General features: G+C 25.5%; 2 protein-coding genes across 2 annotated transcripts; both read right to left on the reverse strand.

The window, feature by feature from the left end:
• Positions 1–342: 342 nt before the first annotated feature.
• Positions 343–10,058, reverse strand: LOC135925952 (pre-mRNA-splicing factor ISY1 homolog). Its single transcript, XM_065461549.1, has 9 exons — positions 9,963–10,058; positions 9,886–9,908; positions 9,783–9,834; positions 9,491–9,599; positions 8,784–8,936; positions 4,892–4,981; positions 4,679–4,801; positions 1,557–1,729; positions 343–601 (listed from the first exon to the last, which is right to left on the reverse strand). Exons 1-9 carry the CDS (start codon positions 9,963–9,965, stop codon positions 515–517), a joined length of 813 nt encoding a protein of 270 aa, XP_065317621.1. The 5' UTR covers positions 9,966–10,058; the 3' UTR covers positions 343–514.
• An 11,170-nt stretch (positions 10,059–21,228) lies between these two features.
• On the reverse strand, positions 21,229–23,069 carry LOC135926756 (uncharacterized). Its single transcript, XM_065462686.1, has 4 exons — positions 22,887–23,069; positions 21,988–22,155; positions 21,532–21,885; positions 21,229–21,489 (listed from the first exon to the last, which is right to left on the reverse strand). The coding sequence occupies exons 1-4, from the start codon at positions 23,067–23,069 to the stop codon at positions 21,361–21,363; spliced, it is 834 nt and encodes a 277-aa protein (XP_065318758.1). The 3' UTR covers positions 21,229–21,360.
• Positions 23,070–23,194: the final 125 nt, after the last annotated feature.

Genomic DNA, 23,194 nt, shown 5'->3' on the forward strand with positions numbered 1-23,194 from the left:
AATGTAATATCTAGCAATTTATATTTATATGCGATTTAAATAACTATAAAAAAGTTTCTTAAATAAATATAGATTTATTAAAATAAATGTTGCTATTTGCAAATGGCGATTATTTTAAGACTTTTAAAATCAGCCTTATATAAAATGATCATTTTACATGTTAATATTTATTTTTTTTAATTAAATATACAAATTTTTTTTCTTCTAATATAAACAATTTTAAATGTTAGAACATTCTTTCTTTATATTTTCTTTTTATAATTTTTATGATTATGTCTAGTTTTAAAATTTGAACAATGTCTTGTTTATTATATAATTTTTAAATGTGTTTATTTGAAATTGAAAATAAAATTTATCAAAAAATAATAAATAAAAAATTTCCCTGAGATTAAATGACTTGCCAAATCGAAACTTTTTTCTTCATCAGTTATTATCAAATTATTATTATATACAATTATCAAAAAAATAAATCATATTAATAGTATATATTAAATTTTGTCGAATTTAGTAATGATCACTCGTCATCCATGTCTCCCCTGGTTTGCAGGGAATATTTACTCATAAGCTCTAGTTTTCTTTTATTCAACAGGGCCAACTCCATCTGTATAAAATGAATATGATATATAGTGTTGTTAAAGTTATTTTTTACTAGTTACATTAAAAGGTTTAATTAAGAGTCAAGTGGAAATGTAAATAGTTAGAGCAGTTAACTCAATGTAAGTTAATTTTTTTAAAATCTGATTTATAACTTAATGCATTAAACAAAAGAAGGTTAAGAAAAAAAATTACATAAAAAATTATTCAGCTTATATAAAGAAGCCTTAGCTGTATTTCTATGTCATAAATTTGCAATTTAATAAATAATTTGAAGTAAAGCTTATAAATAAAATATTAGAAGCATTGTATGAGTGGAGATTAATTATGGTTGTCAGCGTCATTAATTTCTGATAATTCACTCATTAAATCTAAAGTAAATGGAAAGCTACTCATAATAAATTCGATAATTAACACATATTTACATTATATAAACAGAACCTATTATTTATATTATATTAAATTTGTATGGGTAAATAAATTTGTAAATAATATAAGAAGCTTGATAAATTTAAATCTAAAATAAAAATGTTTTTTCTACTTACCTAAATGCGTTTATAAAATTGTGTGGGCAATAAAATTTATAAATAAATTGATAAATTTAAATCTAAAATAAAGTTTTTTTTTTAAATTACCTAAATTTTAAACAATTATTATTCTCACAAAATTTAACCGATTATTTATTTAATGAAATAAAACACAAAGGATATCAGCTTAGAAATTTGTCGTTTTATTTTGTATAGTCTGCTGATATCATTTAAAATTATTGGATGATAGATACCAATAAAGTGAGTAATGTTGTTAAACGGCTCGATCATCTGATTTTTAAAAATGACTAACTAAAGATTTTAGTTAAAAAAAATATTACTTAGGCTAAATCAAGCCGTCCAACACTAACCGCAAGTATTGGCCGACAACGTATCAATACATCTCTGTTAAATGTAATATATTATTGAAAGTACATCTTTTTGGGTAGGAACGTATATCTGAGTATCGCAAATGTAATCTTCGTATTCATCGATTTCTTCATTTTCGGTAAAATTTTCCAATGTATGACTGGATGGCGTGCTTTCTTGCTGCTGATTTTTCAGCGTTTTTCTATCCTCTTCCCATTTTTGTACTAAGGCTTTCCTGGCTATATAAATACATTTAAACCAGTAAACATGGTTTTTTTTTAAAAAAAATTAAATTTTACTTCTGATATCATATGCCTTATAATTCAATTTTATATAATCTTTTATTTAGTAATAAAAAATCTAATGGACAATCCCATTTTAGATGAACAAACGGGTTATGAAAAGACCCCCATAAATTTTTAATATATACAAATGATAATTTAAAAGATATAATTTACTTTATTAAATCTAGGGTTAGCCAAAAAAATCAATATTTCTAATTAAATTCAATTTACTAAATTTGATCAAATACTTAATATAAGAAAAGTCAAAGACTTAGATTATTTTAGAATAAAATCATTTTTATATGAAAAATACTAAATTGTATTTGTATTTTAATGTTTCAATTTTTAAATTTTTTAATTGTATAATTCTAATCAATGTGGTGAGAAATTATTTAATATTTTTTAGAAAAAAATTTAGTTTGTCAGGCAAGGCTGTGAATCCTCCTTCAAAAATATGTTATGGTTCAGTGAAATATCTCTTATCTATAGGGTTTGCAATTTAGAAAATAAAGACTTATAAAATTTAGTAAAAATATCAGAAACATCAGTTTTTATTAAATTTATTTTACTATCATTTACCATAAAAATAATTTTATCATAAAAATTAGAATAATATAATACAATTATGAGAATTATCATATTTCCCAAAATCTAGATGTTAAAATTAAAGGATCAATTTTTTATGCCTAACTTTGACAATGCATTGCAACTTTTCATGTACTCGGCATTAAAATTTAATTGTTTAAAAGAAAACTTGTTTTCCTAAATATTTGCTATACTCTCCTGAAGCTGTTGATTGTTTTACCAAGAATTCATGGTCCAGCTAACCATCAATTTTTTATTACATCTTGAAAACATAATTTTATTAAACAGGATGTATCTTTGATTTTTACCATATTGAATAAGTTATAACAATATTGATTTTCAGGATGGTAGGTAATAAAAACAACCATATAATAATAATTAATTGATTAACTAATTCAATTAGATATAATTATCTTTTATTAATTTTGTTAAATAAACAAATATTTTGCTTACTTGATTGGTGTAATATATTGTTATAAACAATTGATTTATCCTAAGAAAAAAGATTAATTAAATCATATTTATCATAATATAATTAAAAAACTAGCAGCTATAAAAAAATGGAGAGGGAGAGTTTTAAATTTTTGGGACATACTAAACAATTTTTTTTAAATATTAAATAACATTTTTATTAGTCAAACTGAACGTTAAAAGTAAAACATATATATGTAAATTAAAAATATCATGTAAACTATTTGTAAAATAAAATCTATATAAAAACTGTATAATAAAAAAATAAGTATAATAAATTGTATGAATTGTCATAAAACTAATAATTATAATTAAGATTATTTTAAACTAACTAACGAATATTTTAATTTGGCTAATGCATCAGGGCTTCAGGGAAATAACAGGAGTTAAAATCAAAAATAATTAGTAAAAATAAATAAAATTTTAATTTTGGTTTAGCAGTTTTTTATTTGAGGATACATAATAAAGAATTGATTTTCTTTCCGACTCACTGATATCGACTAGTTAAATTTTTTTAAACAGTTTGCACATATCGAATTTTTGATAGAACGTGGGCTTTCCATTTGACAAAATATCAAAATAGCTCATTTATCAATATAACTTTTTCCAATAATTTTCTAATCAGATCTCCTGAAGTATTATTACTTACAAAGAAATATTATACAAAGTTAAAATCAAATGATGTTTTTCAATTTAAATCTGTATTCTTTAATTAAATTAAAATAAAAAAAAACAGTTATATCTATGAAACTCAATGTTATTCAGTAAATATTGTATTCTCTTAAATTTAAAGGATTAAAATTCGCCTAACATTCTATATTTTCATTTTCACACAATAATAAGCCAATAATGATATTTTAAATTTTGAACATTTAAAAATTATATCCTGAATCTTAATTTTATTAAGTGTATGCAAGATGAATTCACAATATAGATATTATGCTAACAAAATTTTGTAATATGAAAATTTTATTAGGTAACGCATTCAACTGAGTATATAGCATTTTACAGATCAGAAGTCAACAAATTCAATAGCTCAGCCAGATTTTTTTAAAAAAAGTAAGGCCTGAACTGACTTTTTAAAAGTCTACGCTCCCTCCCTAAGTAGTTGTTACCTTCGCAATCAAATTTATAATGATAAAATTAAAAAAATAGATTAAAGTGTTAAATCACATGAATGTTGTCAAAGGAGTTAATAAAAAGCCTAAATCACAAAACTAAGCATTTCAAATCATAAGAATTTGCTAGATCTTATTAAAGTTGGAATTATGCAAAATCTCAAATTCCCTTCACACGCTAAATAAGAAATTTAAGGCCCTATCTTTAGTTTTCATAACAGTACTTTAGAACTAGCTGAATTTAATACGTCAGATTATAAAGCTCACGCCTTGGGTCAAAGTACAGCGCCTTTGGCTGGAGATTAACCAATATAAACACATTTGCTAAGTTGTATCTCATACATCAGCTTATCAAAGTGCAGAAAATATAATTTTTTTGCCGTTTATTACTATCATGGTAGGAAAATTGGTCATTTAAAAAAATACTAGTCAAAAAATTATCTATAAGGGAGACCCAAATTATCATTTTAAATTTGCAGATCCAAAAATATTACTATTTGTGAATCGATGCCTAACAAATTTTATACCATAAAATATAAATATAATACTTTAAATAAATAATATCTGTAATTCTTGTTTAAATAAAAATTTTAATTATCAAAAAAACTTTAAAATAATTCATCAAAAGATTTTTTGCGTAGTTTATTTCTTGGAGTTTTCATTCAAGGATATCATTTACGATAATATATTAATGGATAAAGATTTAACATTAATGAAAATAACTATTGACCAATTTGTTGAGCAATCTTTTCTTGAGGCAATAAAAGCCCGTCATCTTCGTCCAAATAACCGTAGTAGTGGCAGTCTATGTTACGCAAAATTTCGCCCTTCGATTTTCTATTTGACGGTTGAACTTATTTTTTATTTGTGATAAATTTAATGAAGTTATTAAATCATATGTTATGAATAAATCTAAAAAATTAATAAATTTTAATTAACAAACCGATTTGTTCACTGAGTAATTCTCTGACACCTGGGAGGTCTTTGGCAGCTCCAAAATATTTGTAACCTGGATTAGCTGGTATTTCTTTACCTTGTATGAACACGTTTAAAAAATATATATAACAATAACTTAAAACTGTTTTCAATTGTATCACACTAATTTATTAATTGATTTTTATATAGTAGAATATAATAAATTCTGAACAGATATTGAAATATTTGGAGTAGTGACCGTAGACAGTTCTACCATCAAGGAGGAGGAGGGATCAACTGAGTTCAATGGTTCGGGATTCTCAGAAAGGGTTACCAGATTTTGTGTTGGTCATTGTACTAAACACTATCAAAAAAAGAGAAAGGGTAAATACCACCAATGAATCATTAATAAGCGACTACAGTCCCTCTTTAGTGTGTAGTTTACATAACCATGATGGCAATCGCCGCTCCACAGGATTAGTACGGATAGACCACCTAAGATAAAATTGAAAAATATAGAACGGCATTTGCCACACCGCAGGATTAGGGCGGATTTAAGTCGTAAATTAATTTGATAAATAGTAACAGCCAGCGTCTACATGACAGAATTTTCACTGGATGCAAACCCCCTTCAAAAACCTTTACCTACCCCCCTAAAAAAATTTCACCTTCAGCGACGTTGTTTCTACATTCTTATTTCCACCTTTAATTATAATGATACTCTTTTTAGAGAATTTATAAAGGATAACTTAAATTAATCTATCTCTACTACCAACTAACGATATTTTGTAAATATATAGGATATTTTTTAGATAATTCAATTAAACCTCGATTATTTACAATGAATTTATTATTATAACATTATGAGCTTGCTGAAATATCTAAACCTTTTAAATTACATTTAAAAGGATAGCAGAAAGTTTTATTTGGAAAACAATGTGTATGATTGTTTGCAATATAGATTTGGTCGATGAATTGTATTATAATAGTTCTATAATAAAATTATTAATTTTTACAGCAATAAATGTTGTCCTATTTCATCTCAAAATTTAATAGATAGTCCCCCAAAAAATTTATCCTATTCCCAAAATCCGTCTACCCCCTACCCTCCTCAAAAAAATAGGATGCAAACTGTTCTTACCCCTCCCGCTCATGTAGACGCTGGTAACGGCATTCGCCGCACTGCTGGATTTGGGCGGATTTAAGTTCTAAATTAAAAAAATAATAATAAGGAACAGCATACGCTGCATCACAGGATCAGTCAAATTTAAAACTTTAGCTGACTAAAAATATATATTAAGGAACGGCATTTACCGCACCACAGGATTAGTGCGGATATAAAATTTACCTAATCGGGGCTCATCACGGTCGATTGTATATGGAGTAAGTAAAATCCACTCGTAAATGATTTATTGATAGTATAAAATTTTTCGTCAAAGTTAACAAAAAAAAATTAATGATCGCTATTACACAAAAGAAATAACTATTTTCACAATAAAGTACTATTATAAAAGAGTTTATACTTGGCCATTAAATCTGGCTTGGACAAGTTTGAAGTGGATTTTGGTCGAGAGAAAAAAAAATTATACCAAGGTTTTATACATTTTAATGTTGTGCATAAAAAAAGAATGTATAGAACTATGATAAACAAAAACTAAAGAGATAACTAATGACAAAAACAACTTGGGGAAGATTTTGAAAGAAAACTGTTTATATTTCTTTTTCTTTAAACACAACAGATATATTTAAAAATTATCCATTATTGTAAAATAAAATCTAGTTTATTAAAATCCTGCAATGTGTACATGTTAAAAAAAACCGTTAACATTTAAATCTCATAAAATTAGAATCTTTAAAGGTTTAAGAGGTGTTGTGTAAAACTATATTATAATATCTAAGAGTGTTCTTTTGCTTTATTTTTTAATAAAATTCCTTTAAGCATCCACTGAAAATTTGTAAATAAATTAAGTTAATAAAAATATCCTAAAGTAAGCTACATATAACCAGTAGGACATATTTAATTGTTATTTGGAAAGAATGTAAATATGACTTTTAGTTAAATTACAATTATTTGCAGTCACAACCCAATAATTTAATTTGAAAAAACTGATTTTTCTTCCCCTCCTTCACTCCTATCTGATTTAATCGAAGATAAACTAGAGTTAAAAAGTTTTCAAATAGCTCTCTTTTTGGTTTGGAAACTGAGCTCAGAATGGTTGATTTAGAAAATAGAGTTTCCCAAGGGTTACAAGCTCTGGGTCAAGGTTGTGATCAGAGTTTCGAACCGAACCGCCAAACCGGAATGAACCGTTATGGTTTTCTTAACCGTAACCTTAACCAAACCGTTATAAAGGGTTCAAAATGGTTTTAAAAAATAATTAATTTTAAATAATTAATCTAAATTTTAAATTTTCCTTGGGGAATTTTTTAAATGGGTGATTTCTTTTCAAATTAAATATTTTATATAACATTATATATCAATTAGTACCAAGTCCATTGTTTTTTTCTTTAAATACTTATTTTATTAGAGATTAGGCAATTATCTGTTAATTAGATAAGATATCCTAATCACACATAATTATTCTTGGCTAAATTAACAAGTTTATATATATAAGTTATTAATAAGCTTTTATAATAATACTTTCTAATAATTTAGCAAAAAATTAAATAAATCTACTATTAATAACTAACATCTAATAGAAATCAAGTACTTTTTACATTCATTTTTATATTATATGATTTATTTTTTTTATATCATTATAAAAACTTGGATAATAGAATTTAAATGACAATAAATAAAATGGTCAGCAATATTTTAATGATATGATATTTTTTATTTATAATCATATTGTTTTTTTAAATTATGAATTCTAATATTCATTTAAGTCATTATAAATATTTATTATTAAAATAATATTTTTAACATTTGAAAGAGAGATCGCCAGAAAACATCTTTGTAAAACTTGGAACTTGATACAAAGTCTAAATAATAAGAATATTGAAATTCTAAATACTATGCCTACATGTTTACATACGAAAGATAATTTAGATATGATTTTGAAGATTTATTAATGTCGCATGAAAGTCTTAATAAGAATAATTCTCAGGGCATAGAAAATTATAAAAAATGTATAGAAATAGAATATATAATTCGGTCATTTGATAATATAGAGAGATTAGTAAAAGATACTAATCTTTTGAATTATTGGGAAAATGTAAAGAATAGTATGCCAGAACTTTATAAGTTAGCTATAACTGTGCTAGCAGTTCCAGCTACACAGGTATCTGTAAGCATTTTCTAGCCTTAAGTTTATACTCTCTGTGCAGAGAACTATATTAAATCTTGAAATATTAGAAAATATTTTAGTTATCCGTTCTATTCTCTTTTTAAACATAAATAGTATACATTTTATTATATTTATGTGTTATTTAATTCATCATTGTATTTATGCATGTTTGTTTTTATCTTATTATTTATGAAATAAAAAAAAATTAATTGTCTAATTTATATTTACTAAGTTTAATAAAAATATCAATTAGATTATCATGGTTAAATTAAATAAGAAATTATAAATTAAAAATATTTTTCTCTAAAATTAATATATACATGGTTAATTTTTTTAAAATCAAATTTATAAAAACCGGAACAAACCAAAAAGAACCATTATAAATTATAAACCAAACCGATACAAATTTTTTTAAAAAAAACCAAAATGAAACAAAACCTTTATAAAATTTTAAATTAAAAACCGGAGCAAACCAAATTGTTATGCATAACGGTTCGAAACCCTGGTTGTGATAAGACCAGTTGTTAGAAAATTCCTTCAAAAATATTTTAGTGATACATTGATTTCGATAAAAATCCAAACTATGGTACTCTTTCTATAATCAGAATTAATCTAAATAATAACTCTTTAAACCTTCCCTGTTCAGGATTCTTATGGAAATATTTGATGAGGCAAAATGGTCTGGTCCACCTAGCTCTTTTATCCTTATCTCCCAATGTCTTTTTTCTCGTAAAAGTTTGTTTATTTCATCGTTGAGATCCCTTGTTCGAAATTCACCAAGACCAGCTTTTTTTTAAGGAAATAATAATATATAATTGATATTTTAAAAATCCCTTTCTAAACATGTTTCAGAATTTTAAATAATCCTGGAACTATCTTAAAATCTTAAGTTGTCATTGTATTTGTTATTCTAAAAAAATGAATTATCGAAATTATTAATTTCATTTTTAAATGTTAAGGTTGAAATAGCAGTAGGTTGTTTTATTTAATATTTATTGTATATTAGAGATGCCTTAATTAAATTGGATCAAATACTGGATTAGAACCCTATCTTAAATATTGAGGCTTGGCATATTCAATAAATCGCATTGATCAATGAAATATTATATTTGATTTGTAATTTCATATGCAGACCAATATCATTGAAAATCTGGATTCAGAAAATAAAAGTTCACCATAATAAATTCATATTATAAACATAATCAGTCAATTTTAATGTTTCTTTCTTTTGAAAAACAATAAGTTTGCAAAATACAATATTTAACATGATCAGTTAATTTTAATGTTTTATTCGTTTGAAAAACAATAAGTTTGCAAAATACAATATTTAATAAATTTACGATTTTGAATTTGAGAAACTTTTCTGGCAATTTCTCTTATTATCTGTTTTCTCCACTTCTCTGCATCTGGAACACTTGAACACTCACTTGCTAAAAATGGTCTTTTATCCTTTAATTACAAATTTAATTTCACAAATAAAAATTAATTATAACATTTTACAAATAATAACCAGCCAATAAATTATCCTTCATAATAAAGTACTTAGGAATGTATATAACTAAATATATTATTTTATTTTGTAGAAAAAATTTGGAATTTCGTTAGTTTATTTAAAAAAGATAACATATATACCAAAATTTTGCCCTCTCGCATTTTCATATCCCTCCATCTGCTCAAAGCAGTCCTAAAAATATATTTTAATCCCACATATATAAAAATATTAATCGTTACTTACATTGCCTTCTCTGCGGTTCTCGCCTATATAATTTGAAAAAAATAGATATATTTACGAGTTAATATTTTTAATCCTACCATGTTTCTAGATGAGCGAATGATAATATAACCTTTTAAAACGATTATCAAACCCACAGGCCGGTGTAACTAAACTGAGAATTAGGTAAATTGAGAATAGACCGGTAAACTGAGAATTGACAGGTAAAATTTATTTTTATTTTATATCCTATCAATTTTATTTTAAAAATATAAATAAAATGTTCTTATTATGTAAATCAAATTTATCTTTAATTTTTTCCAAATCTATAAAATAGAATATAGAAGAAATTGTAGTCCATAAATTTAAAATATGTATAGAACAAATATGTTACATAGAAAATATAACATCAATAATATATTTTAAAAATCATAAATATTTTTCCGTTAGATTCAGTAATATATTAAAAATTAAATTTTTAATTAAAAAAATATGAATTATAGGAGCATAATTCTTTACCTTGGATAAATTTATTTGGTACAAGCTATATAATCATAAAATGAAATTTTTTTTAGTTTCCATCATTATTTTTGGAGTTATGATATACGTCATACGTCATAAAGCGCATACGCCCTCTAAACGTTGTAAGTACAACAGAGCTACGCTAGGTATTTCTCATTTCCATCTAATTGGATTAAATAAAATTTGGGAAAAGATGAGAAGCCCTTTACACGTTTGTGAGCAAGCCGTACGTACTTGTACGCACAATAGTCCATGAACTATTGTTTAAACGTCTGTGGGCTGGTCTGAAAAGGGAGGACCAGTGTAAACAGCCCAAACCTACAGCCCTATAGAAATTAGAGTAAAAGGGACATGAGGAGGCTTTCTAGATAAAATTAGCATTTAAAAGGTTTATGTACAAAATATAATGAGTAAATAAGAAGTGAAACCTGTGCTCATGTTGCGGATATCTGGACTTATAAATTTGCAAAAATTAATATGATTTTCCAGTTCAATTTAAATTTTAGAAATATCGAATTCAACAAATCATACGTTTTTATTATTTTACATTTTTTGGATTTTAAAAATATTTTATTTTTTAACTCATTTTGTGAAAACTCATATGAACATAAAATGATAAAAATTTTAAGTTTCCGTCATTATTTTTTCGTCAAAAAATTTTAGATTTTTGGGATTTTAAAAATATTTTATTTTTTTATTTTGTGTAAACTTACTCATATAAACATAAAATGAAAAAAAATTTAAGTTTCCTTCATTATTTTTTGAGTTATGATGTCAATTCTCAGTTTAGTCAAAAATTTTAGATTTTTTGGATAAAGATATTTTATTTATTTTTACTCATTTTGTGTAAACTTACTTATATAAACATAAAATGAAAAAAATTTTTCCGTCATTATTTTTTGAGTTAAGATGTCAATTCTCAGTTTAGTCAAAAAATTTTAGAATTTTGGGATTTTATAAATATTTTATATTTTTGACTCATTTTGTGTAAACTTACTCATATAAACATAAAATGAAAAAATTTTAAGTTTCCGTCATTGTTTTTTGAGTTATGTCAATTCTCAGTTTAGTCAAAAATACTTAGATTTTTGGGATTTTAAAAATATTTTATTTTTTTGACTCATTTTGTGTAAACATACTCATATAAACATAAAATGAAAAAAATTTTAAGTTCATTATTTTTTGAGTTATGATGTCAATTCTCAGTTTAGTCAAAAAATTTAAGATTTTTGGGATTTTTGACTCATAAATAAATGCAATAATATATAGTTGTTATTGAATTAGAAAACTACTTTACTTCGGTTAAAATTTAGTGGCTCTTAAAAGGGCCGTTTGGCATTCATTGGTCTTAAAAAAGAGCATTGGGTATTTATGTTATAAATAAGTCTAACATTCGTTTTAATAAAATACTAAGGCTAACGAAATCTTTATTTTATAAAAATGTTTACAGCTTAAATGTTATCTATATCATATTCCAAACTTCTCATTCACTCATTTATTTATTATTTTGTATCTTGGAAAAATTAGGATAAGAAGGATCGAACAATTCATTTTTTTTTCTTCATACCAAATGTTTTTGTATGAATCTGGTTCCGGTTAAATTTAATTATTAATTAGGTTTAGATTAAACGACTTACATAATTATGTTGAACACCTGTGGCAGATTTTTAAATAAATTTAGTTGATAAATTAAACTGAAGTAGGACTTCAAGTACTAATTTCAAAGTTTTAAAAAGATAATTATTTTTATAAAATTAGTAAATATGTAATGTATATTACGTTACATAAAATGGTACTCGAAATATCTTACATAATATTTTATTCACCATTGTAAAAATGTTGTTTACAGATATGTGAAAAGTTATTATATTATTATAATTATTTATCTCAATAGAATATATATAAAGGTAAAAAAAAACTATTATTTATTCATATATTATATTCTCAATTTATAAGCTAAAATTTTTTATTTTTATTTTACGAATTTAATGCTAGGCTGGGTGGGCCTTGGAAATATTTTTAAATTATCAATTTTATATTGAATTAAAATATTTTATTTTATTTATAGCATATATGATCTATCTTTTTTTTTTGAATATTTATAAAAATTAATTCCTATATTTAAAGATTTGAATCTAAAATTTTTTGACTAAACTGAGAATTTATATCATAACTCAAAAAATAATGAAGGAAACTTAAATTTTTTTTCTTCTATGTTTATATGAGTAGTTTACACAAAATGAGTCAAATAAATAAAATATTTTTAAAATCCCAAAAATCTAAAAATTTTTTGACTAAACTGAGAATTGACAATATAACATAAAAAATAATGAAGGAAACTTAAAATTTTTTTCATTTTATGTTTATATGAGTAAGTTTATACTAAATGAGTCAAAAAAATAAAATATTTTTAACAAAAAATCTAAAAATTTTGATTAACTGAGAATTGACATCACAACTCAAAAAATAATGACGGAAACTTAAATTTTTTTTCATTTTATGTTTATATGAGTAAGTTTACACAAAATGAGTCAAAAAAATAAAATATTTTTAAAATCCCAAAAATCTAAAAAATTGACTAAACTGAGACATCATAATTCAAAAAATAATGATGGAAACTTAAAATTTTTTTCATTTTATGATTATATAGCTTGTACCAAATAAATTAATACAAAGTGAAGAATTATGCTCATATAATTCATATTTTTTTTAATTAAAAACTAAATTTTTAGTTTATTACGCCATCTAACGGAAATATATTTATGATATTTAAAATTTATTATGGGTGTATATTTTATATGAAACATATCTGTTCTATACATTTTTTTAAATTTATAGACTACTCTTTCTTACATATTCTATTTTATTTATTTAGATAATTTCAATTTTGGATAAATTTGATTAACATAATACAAATACATTATTTTTATTTTTAAAATATAATTGATAGTAGTGTTGCTAAGTAGTGTTGTTAAATGGTTGGTTTTTTACGACCCACAACCCGAGCCGAAGTCGTAGAAATCTGCTCAACCCTGAGCCAGGGTTGAAAAATTGACCACGACCCAACCCGACCCAATGGGCCTGTTGAGCCGACCCATTTGGTCTGCTTGCTGGGTCGGCTTGTTGGGTCGGCTTGCTGGGTCGGCTTGCTGGGTCGGCTTGTTGGGTCGGCTTGCTGGGTCGGCTTGTTGGGTCGGCTTGCTGGGTCGGCTTGTTGGGTCGGCTTGCTGGATCGGCTTGTTGGGTCGGCTTGTTGGGTCGGCTTGCTGGGTCGGCTTGAGCGGTGGGTCGGCTTGCGTTAAAATTTGTCATAATCGTCATCTTTAAATTTTTTCGAATTTTTTTGAAGCAAATAGGTAAAAATAAATATTGTAAACATGTTAAATTAAATTTTCAGTGAATATGTACCTTAGAAAAGTGACAATTGTCATAATCGTCATCTTTAAGTATTTTCGAATTTTTTTGAAGCAAATAGGTAAAAATAAATATTGTAAACATGTTAAATTAAATTTTCAGTGAATATGTACCTTAGAAAAGTGACAATTGTCATAATCTTCATTTTTAAGTTTTTTCGAATTTTTTTGAAGCAAATAGGTAAAATATATGTTGTGAACATGTTAAATAAAATTTTCAGTGAATATGTACCTTAGAAAAGTGAATTGTCATAATCGTCATTTTTAAGTTTTTTCGAATTTTTTTAAATTAAATAGTTAAAAAAATATATTGTAAGGATGTTAAAATATTTAAAATAATTTTTTATAGCCGGGCATAGGCTGGCATGAGATAACTCGCCTGTTGCTGACCTTTAATTTAAACATCTATCAGTAAAATCTAGAGGTTAAGACAATATTTTTCTTAAAATATTGGATGTGATAAAAATCGGATCATCGAGCCGTTTAACAACCCTATAGCTAATATTTTTAGAATCTTAAACTGAAGATTACTAGAACAATAGTTATTGCTCTTTAAATATAAGTAATATGATTTGAATCCCATATTATACCAAATATATCGACTCAGGCGCGTACGCGGGAATTCGGTCTGGAGGGGGGGGATAATAAATTTTGAAGAAATATTATTGTTTTTTAAAAATATCAAGCATAAATTTATCAGGACTAATAACTATTTCTAATACACAATTTTAAATTAATGTGAATTATAAAAAAATTATATGTAAAAAATCACTTAAATGACCCAAAATAGAAATTTGAATTTTTTGAGCCTTTACACAAAAAGTTTCTTAGGAATAATTGCATTTTGTATGTTATATATTTACAATGTAAAATCCAATCTTCGTTGTGATTGAGCTAATTTTTCAATTATCTCATTCTTGCTTGTTGTCCTATGAATATTCAAAAGATCAAACCTTTAAATCTACTTTCAGATGTTGTACTTCTTGGTATGTTTTTCGGAGACCTGATTTTTTTAAATATACCCGACCAGGGCCCGAAAATTTTTAAAAAAAAACCAAAGCCGGGCTGTATTTTTTAGAACAGCCTATATTTGAAATCGTTATTATTCGCTATAAAAATCAAAAATAAATATAATTTATTTAAAAAAAATCTTGGCTGGGCCTGAAAATTTTATTTTAAAAAAATCCGGACCGACCTGGCCCGAATTTATTCAAATATAGAAATTAATTTTTATAATTACTTAAAATAAAAGACATATGTTATATAGCCTTTAGTTTCAATAAATTAAATCAAAAATTTTCAATATAAAATTGATAAATTTAGATATATTTAATAAAATTTGGAAGGTCCGACCCGACCTAGCCCAAATTTTTTTATCATATTAGGCTCGGCCCGAACCCGATTATTTTAAATAGAATTAGGCCCGAGCCCGGACCGAATCCCGTTCGGGCCTGACTCGAGCCCGGTACGGGCCGGGCCTAACTTTGCAGATCTCTAATAGGTATATTATACATGGGGGGGGGGGGGTTGTCATCAGGAAATACGTATTTTTGGCAACGATTGTTTGTTTAAAAATAAAACCTTAAACCTGTCTAATTTAAATATAAAAAATGAGAGTATAAGTCATTTCTAATTTTTAGACATTATTAATACCGCTTCACACATATAAATGATAGTCTTTAGAGAATATCTTTAAGGAAGTTTAGATGTAATTATTGATCTATAAATATAAAGATCAAGATCAACATTAATAAATAAAAATCGAAGTAAAATCTGATATTTTTTTTCACTAACAAATTAGCCATTTTTTTCTGTCTTTTTAAAAAATGTGTGGTAGTAGATTTTTAGAAATTTAAAAGAAAATATATGGTAGAAGGGGTAGTTTGGCCAATTGTAATGTGGTATTATTCTATATATATATCTTCTTTTTTTTTGAGAAAAATGGGGGTTTCTTTTACCCTGCATTGACAGTTAATCTTTGATAAACTAAAAATAAAATCACAATAAATTATTAATTTATTAATTTTTTTAAATTATATATTAATCATCCAGATTGATGAATTGTTTATTTTCATTATAAATTTTAATTAATACAAAGTCAAAGGATTCATTTCATATTTTTTAAAAAAAATAAAAAAAAGACAATCAAATTTATATGTATACTCACAACAAAACAAACACATGTACGGCTCGAATTAAATTTAAAAAAATATGTTTAAAAAAAAGCAAGTAACTAATAATCAAAGGAGTATAAAAATTGTAAAAAGGCATTATTTGAAAAAAATTAAAAAAGCAAGTAACTAATAATCAAAGGAGTATAAAAATTGTAAAAAGGCATTATTTGAAAAAAATTAACAATTAATATTATTGTAACACTACTATGATAATATATTAAATATATATGAAAAAAAATAAATAAATGTCACTAAAATCGATATTGAAATAAATTAAATTTCGGAGGACGAAAATGCCAATTGCAGAAAAATTGAAATTGACAGATAAATATTTTCGTAAAAATTAGAGTATTACTGTCCGGCGTTTTGTTCAATATGTCTTTTATTTTATCATTATACATTAATATTTAGAATATTCAATTATTTCTTAAAAAATACTTTTCTGAAATATGACTAACTAATCACTTTATAATAAAATCTTAGACATTACAGTATGTTACTTTAAAAAAAAATGCATCATTGTATATATTTTTTTATTTACTATTATAATTACTATATATAGAGAAGACAGGCGTCAAGAGACCTATGAAACCAATTCCATTAATTTTGAAATTGATTGAAGAGGAGGTTTTAAATTTAATACTTCTTTAGATAATTATGATATACACCCCTCGGCAAAAATAATAGTTTGAATCCCCTGTTCTAAAATTTGTTGCTTTATCTTGGGATTTTTTTATATTTAACCCATAATTCATAGGAAATTATATATGTCGTATTTGGATAAGGAATTCATAAGGTCCCCTTTTAAATCATTTACTAGAGATGATTTCTAATTTATGTGTGTGATGTATTTCAGTGTATGTCTAAAATTTACAGAGCGTGTTGGGGAGACCGGGGTTAGACAAATCAATTTTTAATTAAAAAAAATCATCTATAATTTCGGTCTTTTTATATCTTGGGAACTGCTATATATTTATAAATATTAAATATTTACAAATATATTTTATTAAATTTGTGAGCATTGTCACATTTATTTATTTTTTTGTCAATTTTAATTTTCTCCAAGAATTTTGACACCCATTCCCCCTCACCTTGGATATGGTGCTTCCAAAACCATTACATTTTCTGCCATATAACGGAAAAAAATGTCATTTTTATTTCTTAAGATTGATAAATTTACAGAATAATTTTAATATCTTAGCAGTTAAATGATAATTCTATATCCAAATAATAAAAATTCGTATAATTTTGATAATTTTAGATACATACTTTAAAAGTAGCGCGCTATCGCTACCGCTAACATTTTCAAAAAAGTAGCGTGCTATTATCTACTTTTTACGTTATTTTATAATTTTTTACAAAATATTTTCTAAGCATCTCTATTTCCACAAATTAAAAATATTAAAATTTCAAATATATATAGAATTTATTTATTTTTTTATTGCATCTCAATAATAATAACATTTCCATACTGTCTTCCTCAAGTCTAGTCAGACAATTAGAAAGTATAAGCTATGATTAAATAATCGTTCAATTCTAGCGCGCAATGTAGTATTTTTAATATACATATTTTTTATATAAGAAAAATCGTCAAAAAATTTATTTGAGTATTTTTAGATTTAAAAAAATGTATCTAGAGGAGTTTCAATAGTAGTGTAATTTATGGTAGGTGGCGTTTTTGATCTGGCTGATGTCAATCTAAATTATAATAGTAATAGTTAGAATAAAAATTATGTAGGCGATAAGTGGATGGCCATGTTTGCCAACAAGCCAGGTCACCACACTTTTGGCTAAAATGTGAAAGGATTGAAATAAGTATATTTTAGCATGTTTTGATAAAATTTGAGTGGTTAATTAAGCATGCTTAACATTAAAATAATTTATAAAATATTATCAAAAATTTATTACAGATACAGCTTTGATTCAAATTTTATTTTAAAGATTTAGGATTGGGCTACACATTGATATTAAATTTGTTTGATTTATTACTTTTAAATGTTTCCTCGTTGAAGCTACTAGTCTTGCTTGATAATAAAACCTCAATTAAATTTTACTCTGTGTTAATTATTTTTATCGAGATTAAAGTATTTGCAAATTCAAGAAAAAGAAATTCAATATTCTCAACATTTTATAGGAAAATTACTGTCGATATGATCTGTACTAAAATTATCTATAATATTAGTCTCGTCATTTTAAATTATTTTGAAAACTTTAACGCAGATTTTTAAATATAAATTTCAAAATTAAATAAAATATAAGAAGATTGATTTTAGAATTATAAATGCTAATTCGCTTTCTAAATTAGTGGCGATCTACCGCTATCGCTATCGCTAATTTTTTTTCAGTAGCGGTAGCTCACTAAAGCTACCGCTACTGAAAAAAAAACAGCGTGCTACTTTAAAAACACTGGTGTCAGGCTTTAAACATAAATAAAATGTTTTTTTAATTTTTACATTTCAAGCGTGGTGTTAAAAAAAATGGCAATAGAAATATCTTTATAAAAATAAAATTTTTGAACTTTATAATTAAAAACCACTAAGATTAAAAGAAAGCTTAAAAAAACTTAAAGATGACGATTATCATATTCACTGAAAATTTAATTTAACCTGTTTACAATATATATTTTTACCTATTTCCTTCAAAAAAATCCGACAAAACTTAAAAATGACGATTATGACAATTGTCACTTTTCTAAGGTACATATTCATTGAAAATTTAATATAACATGTTAATATATATATTTTTACCTATTTGCTTCAAAGAAATTCGAAAAAACTTAAAAATGACGATTATGACAATTGTCACTTTTCTAAGGTACATATTCACTGAAAATTAAATTTAACATGTTAATATATATATTTTTACCTATTTGCTTCAAAGAAATTCGAAAAAACTTAAAAATGACGATTATGACAATTGTCACTTTTCTAAGGTACATATTCACTGAAAATTTAATTTAACATGTTTCAATATATATTTTTACCTATTTGCTTCAAAAAAATTCGACAAAACTTAAAAATTACGATTATGACAATTGTCACTTTTCTAAGGTACATATTCACTGAAAATTTAATATAACATGTTAATATATATATTTTTACCTATTTGCTTCAAGGAAATTCGAAAAAACTTAAAAATGAAGATTATGACAATTGTCACTTTTCTAAGGTACATATTCACTAAAAATTTAATTTAACATGTTCACAAAATATATTTTTACCTATTTGCTTCAAAAAAATTCGAAAAAACCTAAAGATGACGATTATGACAAATTTTAACGCAAGCCCACCCAGCAAGCCGACCCTGCAAGCCGACGAAACAAGCCGACCCAGCAAGCCGACCCATCAAGCCGACCCATCAAGCCGACCCAACAAGCCGACCCAGCAAGCCAACCCATCAAGCCGACCCAACAAGCCGACCCAGCAAGCCGACCCAACCAAGCCGACCCAGCAAGCCGACCCAACAAGCCGACCCATCAAGCCGACCCAGCAAGCCGACCCAACAAGCCGACCCATCAAGCCGACCCAGCAAGCCGACCCACCAAGCCGACCCAACAAGCCGACCCATCAAGCCGACCCAACAATCCGACCCAGCAAGCCGACCCAGCAAGCCGACTCATCGGGTCGGCCCAATGGGTCAGCTCATGTGGCCCATTGGGTCGGGTCGGGTCTGATCTATGGCTAAATGGGTTGGCTCGGGTTTAAGGTCGTTTTTTTCGGCTCAAACCTTGCTGGGTTTTCGGCCAAGCCGACCCGACCCAGCAATTTAACAACACTATTGCTAAGCCTAAAAATCGTCTAACTAAGCCTATCTGCTAAAATTAAATTAGTCAAAATTCTGCATTGATGCTTAGTATTAATTATTATTTATTTATTTTAGTAAAATAATTTATTTTATTTATATTTAATGTAAATATTTTATAATTATCAACAAATAAACATGATATGATTTAATATTTTTTATTTATATTATTATATTTTGAAATGAAAAATAATTTATTTATTTGATGTTATTTTAATAAAAAAAATAATATGCTGCTATATTGTAAAAATGTAATATTCTTTTTAATATAATTTATTAGTGATTTTCACAATCTTCTTTGAAAATACATCTTTTATTGAGGAATTATATTGTATATTTTATTAGATAAATAAACAATCTTTTAGGTGATCTTTTATAATTTTTTTAAAATTATCTATTTTTTATTAAATGAGGTGGATTTTATGAAACTTTTTTGATGATTTTATATGATCTTTTTAAGGATAAAATTTTAATGTGACAATTGTCATAATCGTTATTTTATAAGTTTTTTGAATTTTTTTGAAGAAAATGTTAAAATAAGTTTAATAACATGTGTAAATATAAATTTAGTGAAGATGTACCAATGAAAAGTGACAATTGTCATAATCGTTATTTTTAAAGTTTTTTGAATTTTTTTGACGACAATATGTTAAAATAAGTATTAATAACATGTTTAAATAAAAATTTAGTGAAGATATACCATAGAAAATTGACAATTGTCATAATCGTTATTTTATAAGTTTTTTGAATTTTTTTGAAGAAAATATGTTAAAATAAGTATTAATAAGATGTTTAAATAAAAATTTAGTGAAGATGTACCATAGAAAAGTGACAATTGTCATAATCGTTATTTTATAAGTTTTTTAAATTTTTTTGACGAAAATATGTTAAAATAAGTATTGATAAGATGTTTAAAATAAAAATTTAGTGAAGATGTTCCATAGAAAAGTGACAATTGTCATAATCGTTATTTTTAAAGTTTTTTGAATTTTTTTGACGAAAATATGATAAAATAAGTATTAATAACATGTGTAAATATAAATTTAGTGAAGATGTACCAATGAAAAGTGACAATTGTCATAATCGTTATTCTTAAGGTTTTTTGAATTTTTTTGACGAAAATATTTTAAAATAAGTATTGATAACATGTTTAAATAAAAATTTAATGAAGATGTACCATAGAAAAGTGACAATTGTCATAATCGTTATTTTTAAAATTTCTTTGATGTAAATTGGTAAAAATATAGACTGTAAAATTAAAATTGCCTGAGTATATGCCATAGAAAAAACATATGGTAATAATAGATTCTTCCCTACAGGGATGCGAACCCGACAAAATTTTTGTCCGGGTTCGGTTCGGGTTCGGTTCGGGGTATAAAAAAAAAGGTGGGTTCGGTTCGGGTTCGGTTCAGGGAAATATTTTTGAACCCAGGTTTGGTTCGGGTTCGGTTCGGGTTCAAGAATTTTTGAGTTGATAAAAAAAATTCTATATTTAAATCATAATAAAAAACTAGACATAAATTTGATATAAAAAATAAATTTTTTATTTTATTTATAGGCAAATATAGTTAAAAATACAAAGCATATAGTCATGTATCAATTTTAAAAATTTTATTTAGACGTATTAGCATAATATCTTCCAAGAGTTGTTCACTCATCCTCGATCTATGTGGTGAAAGAATGAATTTCAAATGTGAAAAAGATCTTTCAACGCTAACCTATGTTAAATGTATTTATATGTGAAAATATGAAAAATTAACTTGGGTTGCAGGAACAGCAAATAAGATTTTAGATAAAATATATAATTCAGGGTGTTCCAGCTTAGCAGACTCCCAAAAATGCAAAATATTTTCCTTCTTATCTAATCTTTTATAATCGCTAAATCCAGTAATTATTGTTCCAATACTTTTCTCAGCAATCGTTGGCCCTCTTTTAAGTATTTTCTCCTGCCTTTCTTTAAGTTGTATCAATTTCTCTAAATCATCTTCTTGTTCAATAACTTCATCGGAACTAATATCATCAGATAAAATCGGCGTTGTTAAGCTTTTAATTCGTCTCCATAAATTGACAAGATGTTTTTTCGCACAAATCTTATCATCATCACTAAGTAATACCTGTAATATTTAAGGATTTATATTGTTTATATTTAAATATTTCATAAAATAACAATTTTAATATAAATCTAAAATAATTAATTTACTAAGCTTTTAATTAACCTTGTATCTTGGGTCCAGGTATATGGCAGCTAAGAGAATTTCGTTCTTTATAAACCTTTCTTCTCTGTTCTTAAGACAAGAATATAGTAATTGAGCAAAATGGTTTGGATTTTTTTCCAGTTCGATGCAGCATCTTAACCATGCTGCATAAAAATCTGTCAGTGTTAACTGTTCAGATTGGAATTGTTTGGTTGCGATTTTTAGCGGTTTTAAAATTTCAACAATCGTTATTATCTCTTTTCAATCTTCAGTCAATAAATAACCAGATTGCTCTGTAAAAAAATCTTCGATATTGGGTTTTAGTAAAATCAGCCTTTCTAACATATCATGGGTTGAATGCCAGTGGCAATCTAACACAGGCTTAGGGAGTTTCATATTTTTTAATAACTTTTGGTAAGTGGAATGTCTTAATTTTAAATTTAGGCTCCTAGCCTTTGCAATGGTTTCCACAATAGGTGATAATTTTATAGCATCTTGAAGTGCCAGCTGAAGTGTGTGAGCTGCACACCGTACACTATAAATCGGATAGGATATAATAGTTGATAAAAAAGTATTTTGTATATCATCAATATCATATTTATATACATTTACATCCATATTTTCCTCATCTGCTGATTCACTCCTTATATCATAATCAGTTTCAGGTTGCAGGAGCTTTATAGCTCTTAAAAAATTACAACCATTATCAGAAGTAATTGTGTATATTTGTTGAATATTAATTTTAAATTTTAGTAAAGTTTTTAATATATTCTCCTGTACATCTCTCTTTCAGCTCTACAATTCCAAGAGTCCTCAAATTTATAATGGACTTTGATATAAATTGAATATTTACACCAAGAATTGACCTATCTAAGTCGTTGAACTGCATCAACTTTTAAACTTATTAATTTTCCTTCTACCTCTCTCGATATTTTGTCTCTAATTGATTGGGCTGTTTTATTAATAGTTCTGGATAAATTTTCTTTGTTTATAACTAAATTGAGCCCAGATAGGAGTGGATTTATAATTCTTTGAAATCCCGAATTTTCAATAATTGATAAAGGCCGGCCATTTACAGTAACAAGTTCTAGTATAGAACTCATCAAATCATTAGATGATATATTTATACTTATATGCTTTTTTGGAAAAAAGGTTTCTATATTAATTTTAGGTTTTTTTGTCAATAACAATTCCTGATATTTGGTTTTTTCATTTAAATAATGAAAAT

Source organism: Gordionus sp. m RMFG-2023, chromosome 3, assembly GCF_954871325.1.
Source record: "Gordionus sp. m RMFG-2023 chromosome 3, tfGorSpeb1-WG-v2, whole genome shotgun sequence".
Lineage (NCBI taxonomy): Eukaryota > Metazoa > Nematomorpha > Gordioida > Chordodea > Parachordodidae > Gordionus > Gordionus sp. m RMFG-2023.